General features: G+C 37.9%; 1 protein-coding gene across 1 annotated transcript; it reads left to right on the forward strand.

The window, feature by feature from the left end:
- Nucleotides 1-2,046: 2,046 nt before the first annotated feature.
- On the forward strand, nucleotides 2,047-8,242 carry MSTN (myostatin). Its single transcript, XM_051787818.1, has 3 exons — nucleotides 2,047-2,528; nucleotides 4,363-4,736; nucleotides 6,822-8,242. The coding sequence occupies exons 1-3, from the start codon at nucleotides 2,156-2,158 to the stop codon at nucleotides 7,200-7,202; spliced, it is 1,128 nt and encodes a 375-aa protein (XP_051643778.1). The 5' UTR covers nucleotides 2,047-2,155; the 3' UTR covers nucleotides 7,203-8,242.
- The last annotated feature ends 370 nt before the right edge of the window (nucleotides 8,243-8,612 follow it).

Here is an 8,612-nt window from a genome sequence, read left to right on the forward strand (position 1 = left end):
AAACCCCAATTTAAATCCCCCCAAAATTCCCCAACAGGTCAGTGTTTTTCAAAAAGATTCTTACTGTGAATCATCCTGTGCACCTCTCATAAAAATACATTTCTAGCACTTGACATGCACTAAGAGTCTGTTTAAAATATGTTACAGGCATGACAGGCAGTGTCCAGTGCAAAGTCAGATCTATCCTGCCTTCTAGTTCCAGTGAACCACAAGCCCATTTATGTTACCTCGTGTTGTGAGTAGCTGCATCGGTATCCTGTGTAAAAAGCAAATCCTCAGGAGCTAAGGCAGCACACTGCTGGCTTTAAAGGTGGATTTTGGCTAAAATCAGAATATCAGGATGATGAATATGACCCTGAAGCCATATGCTTGGAATGTATGAGTGACACATCTATTACTTGCATCAAATTTACACCAGGGCAGGACAATCAATTTCAATGGAATAGTTGTGATTTATGTCACTGGTCATTAGGCTGAACATTAGGCTCAGTTCTGTGCTATACAATGAATTTGCATGCCCTGGAGACGTGATACAAAAAGAATATGAATGACCAGGCAGAAAAAAAAAAATCTTTGAGAGTTCTGTCCCACACCTTTCCCTATACCAACATTTTTCCTGTATGAACACATGCAAAACACCTTGTTTGACACATTTTAGGTGTGCTGAGAATGGAAAAAGAAGAGAAACTCAGTGAGAAACTGACAATTCAGTCCTAGCTTAGATAAGCAAACTGTGGCATATTGCATGAAATTCCAGGATTTCCCTTTGCTCTAATACACAGATTCCAAATATACAAATACATATAATACACACCACTTCTAGGGTTTCTGTTTCCTGTGACATACAGCCTATGTTGACCAGTAAATCCCCCCTACCTCCCCACTACGTGTGAATTCCATAATTCTTGCTAACAGCACATCAAATGTGAACTGCATTGTTTGAAGATTTTGTAAGCCAGAACCTATATGTATAAAAATCACATCTGGATGTATCTCTGTTATGCAGAAAGCATATTAAAACTGTATTTCTTAACATATAAGCAGGACTTAGAGAATTCTAAGTATTTGAGTAGTAGAAAGCAAAAGAAAGCACAGAAAGGTATCACTTAAGTTGGCATAATACAGAAATATTTTGAAGAGAAAGAAAAGCTTACCTGGAAAAAGAAGATAAATACACAGTGGAGATTTAAATGTGTTATGTCTTTAAATGCTTTCACTAATAATGAAAAAAGTGAAATGGACTATTCCTGTATAATATTAGAATGAGTAGCTAAAGATATTCCTCAAAAATACCCTTGCTACTAAAGATCTCTTGATACCTAATTTACTGCCCAGGATTCTGGTGACAGTATGAAGACAAGACACACTTATTTTTCATAACTGACTGTGAATTCAGTAGAGGATTTGTTCTGTGGGTTTTGATATATGCTAAAGGGACAAACAAATAAGATTGGCATTTGCACAGTGTCATATATGCACAAAATCTGCAATACTGCTTTAACTAGTACCTAGGAAAAACCACTAAGGTTTTCTGAAATAGAAACTGTTGAATATGTATTAGTTGTTGAATAACATAAATCAGTACTCTTTGCAATGCATTTCAAAAGCATTATTTTCCTGCCTGCTAACAGTAACCACTTGGGATTTTCTTTTAAATAGAACAAACTTTCAAGTCAAAAAGACTGGTGGAAGCCTAAAGCAGCTTTAGAGCAAGGTCTATTTTAATTCATAGTACAAGTACATGGTTGGTATAATATTTAAGAATGACAGTGCTGTCTTTCAGTCCTGCTGCCCAAAATACTTGGAAATATATCCTTTCAGAATACAGAGAACATATCCTCTACGAAGTATCCAGATAAATCAGTCCACCCTTGGCTGTAACTAAATGCTGTCTAGTGACTTGTGATCGACAGGGCTTTACCCTCTGACAGCCAGATTCATTGTTGGGACAGCAACCAATCGTCGGGTTTGACGACACGAGCCTAATCAAAGTTGGAGTATAAAAAGCCCCCTTGGAATATATAAGGTACACCAGTGTGGCAAGCTGTCTCTCAGATTGCATTTGCTTTCACGGATCTGTTTAGTACTGGAAGGGAAAGGGGGAGGGGGGAAAAAAAAAAAAAGAAGGGAAAAGTGCTGCACTGAATGTGAGATCATGCAAAAGCTAGTGCTCTATGCTTATATTTACCTGCTCATGCTGATTTCAGTTGATCCAGTGGCTCTTGATGACAGTAGTCAGCCCACAGAGAACGCCGAAAAAGACGGACTGTGCAATGCTTGTACGTGGAGACAGAATACAAAATCTTCCAGAATAGAAGCCATAAAAATTCAAATCCTCAGCAAACTGCGCCTGGAACAAGCTCCTAACATTAGCAGGGATGTTATTAAGCAACTTTTACCCAAGGCTCCTCCACTACAGGAACTGATTGATCAGTATGACGTCCAGAGAGATGACAGTAGTGATGGCTCTTTGGAAGATGATGACTATCATGCCACCACCGAAACGATTATCACAATGCCTACGGAGTGTAAGTAACCCTGCTGTTTTCGCCTCCCACTGCTCCTCCGAGAGAGTTGTCTCCCTGCTGTAGAGCCACACAACTCCTCCTCGGGCTCTCCCAACAGGCTGCTGGCTGAAGTCTGCTGGAGGGAGGGAGGAGAGAGTTATTTCTAAAGAATTTGAGCCAGGTTCAGATGACTGTGTTACGAGCTTTTGTTTTACTGTTCCTTTTTGGCTCCTTATAATGTGTGTGCCCTGTAGCACTTCGGATTTGCCCAATGCCTTAGAAAGCAAAGGGAGATCTGCAGTTTAGTTGACTTCGTTATCTGCAGCACCCGGGGCATTTCCTATCATAAATACAAAGCACAAGTGCAGCAAATGAGAGAGCTATATTTTTTGTGAGGGAGGTTTCACTGGCCAGTAATTTTAGAAGCAGTAGAAAACAGCAGAAATGTAGCTTAGAGCACTAGACCTACCTAACTGCAACATGTTATAGCATTTGCAAGCTGAGAGTTAAATTCTTGCTTCTCTGCTGACCCCATAAACTAGCACCACCCACCTCAGAGTTAAAACTATATATTTAAAGCAAATATGTGTGTAACAGCCTTAAATGTAAAAATGTCCAATCAGCTGTAGCTGTAGCAATCAGCTCACGTAGTCGTGCCAAGGAAGAATGAAGGCATTTACTGAATGAGCAGATTCTGAGTTATCTTCTGAGTGCTAAACATCTGCTATGGCTCCTATCAAGTATCTTTTGCACAGCTAATACTATAGTATCTTATGTTCTTCATCAGCTAAAGTATTTGGCTATGGCAGCTGTTTTTTTAAATAACACTTATGAATATGATGACAAAAAGGAAAAAATGACAGGACATATAAGGCATGTTAGCAGTCACAGATATCATTACATTATGCACACTGGAATAATATCAGCTGCTCTCACCAGCTGAAAATATACTCATCAATGAAAAAGTAACTTTCAGTGAAACTTTTCAAGTTATTATTAATAAGATGAGCATTAATAGCATTATACTACTGCAGCCTTATCACAAAGCTGAGGTCTGCCAGCAATTTTATTCCAGCCCATTATGTCCAAGCCTTTATAACTATTTTTAGTCAAACTGCTACATAATTACAGTGACTGAAGAAAAGCCATTGTATTTCATTGCTCTGAGTTCATTTCCTACTTCTTATAAAAAGCCCTTGAGCTATTTTAAATGCACTAAAGAGACAGGTATCTTAAGTGATGAGATTTATGAATGTCAAAGCCCTGCACCATTTAGGATTAGTGCTACCCATTTTATCCTGGCATGGAAAGATATTGCCATGACTAGGTATGACAGCTGCATCACAGGCTACAGGAAGGGGGAACGAAGCACTGCACATGACTTTCCTATAACATTCTTCAAATGAAAACAAAATGATCCTTATGTTAATCCTCTCCATTATTTTTTTTCCCATTGAGAAACGAAATTTAAGTGTCTGTGCAGTTTGCCCAGTGCTGTATGCTGTGCAGCACACTGAGGCTATGTGGTAAATCAGAAATAGCTGGATCACCACACACGTGTTGAGTCAGCTTATGCAAAGTTGCTCTTCTGCATGCTTTATGAAGGTCCTCAAGATGTGACTAGCAGAAGTGAGTAGGTGGGAGGTGATAGCATAATAATTTTGTTGACATTCATTAAAGTTGCTGTAGAGTGTAAACCATAGAAAATGAATTAAGTTAAATCCACTTTGTTACTGGTACTCTTTACAACATATTGTAATATTTCCTCTACAGTTTGGAAGAAATTAGTCAGGTTTATTTATGCATTTTTTTCTTGTTCCCTGTTCAGTAATCTGTTCTTTCCATTCATTTATAGCTGATTTTCTTGTACAAATGGAGGGAAAACCAAAATGTTGCTTCTTTAAGTTTAGCTCTAAAATACAATATAACAAAGTAGTAAAGGCACAATTGTGGATATACTTGAGGCAAGTCCAAAAACCTACAACGGTGTTTGTGCAGATCCTGAGACTTATTAAACCCATGAAAGATGGTACAAGATATACTGGAATTCGATCTCTGAAACTCGACATGAATCCAGGCACCGGTATTTGGCAGAGTATTGATGTGAAGACAGTGTTGCAAAATTGGCTCAAACAGCCTGAATCCAATTTAGGCATTGAAATAAAAGCTTTTGATGAGAATGGACGAAATCTTGCTGTAACTTTCCCAGGACCGGGTGAAGATGGATTGGTAAGTTTGTTTAGAAAAATCTCATTTTATTGAAAAGCATTTAAGCAATGTTTTAAGGATAAAATGGATGCATTGATTATGGAATGGAAGATAAAAGTTCTGTATATCCAATTCTTTCATTCTTTGCTCTCTGATCATGCCAAAATCAATAGTGTTCCTCTGCCTCTGTTTCCTTATTTAAAAAAATTGAGAGAAATTGCAGTATTTCAGAGGGATGTTGAGAGGCATTAACTAGAAAAGGTTTTGGTAATAACTGGTGGATGGTACTAACAAACAACATTGTTTTCAAATTTGAGAGCAAGTACTGCTTAATAAGCAGTTACTTTATATAAAGCTAAAAGAACAGTCATTGTATTCTTTCACTGATAAGAAAGATGCCTCCAATACTGCTAAGAAAGCAAGGCAGTTTCTCCCTACTGTCTATGCTTGTATTTTATATTAATAACAGCAAGAACTATATGTTTTTGAAGGTGAGAATAGATCTTCATAATGTTAAGTTCTGTACCTTTCAGTACGTGATAGATCGCATCATTCCACCTATTAGAAATATTTGAATGGATAAATTCTGCTTGATATAATAAACAGTGATGACAAAGCCTAAAAGAACTAAGTGGGTTTCTTTTTCTAAGTACAGATGAACAAACTAAACCTGAAGTGTGCCAGTTAAACTACAGCATTTTCCTTGCTATTTGTTCCTGCAAATCACTAATCATCTACAACATATAAAAATTCCTAAACTTACCACAACCAAGTAATTTCTCCTTTTGAATAAAACATAAAGAATATTATTTTACTTTTACTTCTGTGCAATGGATGAATCTGTTGATCACAGAAATATAAAACTATTTAGGTTGGAAAAGACCTTTAAGACCATTGCATCCGTATTTATGTAGCTGTGTAATGTTTAACTTCACAGCAGTATAATGCAATTAAAAAGAACTTAAAAGAAAAATTCTGTGATATCTTAATCGTACATCCAGTATAGATGTGGATCTCCTACACTAGAGAGAGACCAGGTGGATATCATGATGAGGAATGTCCTCACCACGTCCATCCATTCAAATGATGATACCTGTGGGTAACCCATGGCTACCATCATCTATAAAACAGCATTTCAGTGGCAGAGCAGGGTTAAAAGCACAGCTGATAACAGGAGAGGAAATTTTTCTTCTCCTTCCTCCAGGTCCTGCTACAGGGATGTTCCTCTCACCAACCACCTCCCCGTATCATTTCCCTTTGGGAGGAGTGTCTCCAGCCGTTTCACAGTTTGCAGCTGTAAGGGCAGGTATTTTGGAAGAGAGAAACCTGTGTAACAAAGTTAGCTGGGCCATTAAGTACCACTAAGGAATGGTCTTCGTGGGATGGCCTGGTTCGTGCCAAACCAACACATGGGGCTGGAATCAGTGTGTGGAAGGGAGGAACTTTGGGAAAATTTTCAAACTTGTGATTGTGAAGGTTGCAATTTCCATATAGTCTCAGTTGGTGCCTGTGGAAACACACCTCCAGTAGGAAGCATGTGGCATAGAGATCTGCCAAAAGCACATTCCTGGCCACAGGACTCTTCCAGGAGTCAAAATATTAGGTGCCCCTCCAAATTCATTCAGTCATTCAAGCATGCCAGTAATTAAGGAGTAAACTTTGTCTTCTGTGATCTCAACAAGAAACCTTCCTTGATATCCAGAAAGCCTGAATTCAATATGATTTTAATGGAGAGAATTTCAGAAGGACTCACTAAAACTCTTATTATGAAATTTAAAACAAACAAACAAAACCAGCATTAAATGTAAAAAATCCAGCATCCTCCAAATTTCTGAAATGTTCCTACAGCAGGTAACAGAAGTGATTTGGTACTGAGATAATAGTGATTTCAGGAACAAATATGTCTTAAAGTTCTTTATAAAGAAATAGCAGGAAAATGCAGAGATAAGTGTAACACATTTGCAGGAGGTCCAAGTTTTGTTTGCAGACTTGATTTCAGAATATTAATTTGATACGCCTGCACCTGAAATCCTATTTATTTGCGTGTTTTTACTGAACTCATGTTTACCTCGGTAATGATTCCAATTCCTTCTCCTCTCCTCACAGAACCCATTTTTAGAGGTCAGAGTTACAGACACACCGAAACGGTCCCGCCGAGATTTCGGTCTCGACTGTGATGAGCACTCCACGGAATCCCGATGTTGTCGCTACCCGCTGACCGTGGATTTCGAAGCTTTCGGGTGGGATTGGATTATTGCCCCTAAGAGATACAAAGCGAATTACTGCTCCGGAGAATGCGAATTTGTGTTTTTACAAAAATACCCCCACACCCACCTGGTACACCAAGCGAACCCCAGAGGTTCGGCAGGCCCTTGCTGCACGCCCACCAAGATGTCCCCCATAAACATGCTGTACTTCAACGGGAAAGAACAAATCATATACGGCAAGATCCCGGCCATGGTTGTAGATCGCTGCGGGTGCTCATGAGATCCTCGTCAGACCCTCAGAAATCGTGGAAGCTACCCCCCAAAAAAAAAAAAAAAAAAAAAAAAAGAAAGAAAGAAAGAAAGAAAAAAAGGAAAAAAGTTATACCCCCCCTCAGCAGTCTTTCAAACTGTGAAGTTACGTACACCAGGCATTGCCGACCTCCTGCGTGCTGTATGATAGGCTATCGTACAGATTTAGTGCAGCACCAGCTACAGAACGTGAACTGAAGGACTATAGAGTTACCTGACGGCCGGTTTTGAGCCAGCAAAAGAGAAAAGCTACAATCAAAATCACCGGATTTAATGCAGGAAGTTCTTACATTATGAGGGAATCAATATTCAGTTATTCGGATGCAAATTTATATGCAGGTTTCAGTACACGTTGGTAATCAAAAGCAAGCTCCTTCTCATCTGAGGACGGAAGGAGTGGGCTTTTAAGTTCATTTCTTCACAGCTTCACTTAATATCGTATTTACAGGAAAATATATACTGGTAACCTATACACCACTACACAATACCACCAGAATCATCCTTAAACACTTGAATATATAGTGCAGACTCGTGAAATGTATCAGATGAAATTCCACATAAATGGACAAATCCTGAAATTAGGGATGGCATAGTGTATTTAGTGTGTTTCCATTCCTTTTTCTCATTAGTATGTTAGTAATCAATGGCAATGGTGCTACATAAGCAGGCTGAGTAAATAGAAAGATAGGTATACAACTGAAAGGATTTAGGCTTAATAATGAATTTGCCCTATCCTCAGGTACACTACTCAACATTCGCAAGAAATAGATATTTTTTAAATGAAAAGGAATAGTTTTCTAGATGTAGTAAAACAGAAGGCAGCAGAGAAGTCCAACATTCAAATTGCAATCCCACATTTTAACCTGCCTTTGCAACATTACCATTTGCACTATGGTAAACCAATGCAAATATTTGGTTGCTACAGATATTGTTTAAAAAAACCACTTTGATATAACTGACTTGTGTAATATGTATGCATCAATATTTTGTAAATAAATTTTTATTTTTTAATCACTGTTGGTATATGTTCATCACAAGAAAAGAATGACTTTAACCTGTACTTTAGTTTAATAAAAAACCCAATATTCTTTTCATAATATAATTTTCTGGATTTTAACACAAATAATATGTAGGAACAATGCAGTAAAGTAAACCATATGCTGAGAATTACTACATTTTATAAATTTTTTTACTTTGGTATGAGCCATCTGTGATAAATGATGGGTGTTGACACGTTTATAAGGTTCTTTGGGTTACTGTTTTTATGGTCATTTTGATCCACAACTGAATTTCCATACTTTGAATGTTATGTTCATAAATAATGATGATACCACAAAAGATTGCTATTAAATGCATTTTATTATATTTAAAAGTTTGCAGC

The sequence above is a fragment of the Manacus candei genome, unplaced genomic scaffold (assembly GCF_025592945.1).
Source record: "Manacus candei isolate 608988 ecotype Guabito, Panama unplaced genomic scaffold, ASM2559294v1 h1tg000023l, whole genome shotgun sequence".
Classification (NCBI taxonomy): domain Eukaryota; kingdom Metazoa; phylum Chordata; class Aves; order Passeriformes; family Pipridae; genus Manacus; species Manacus candei.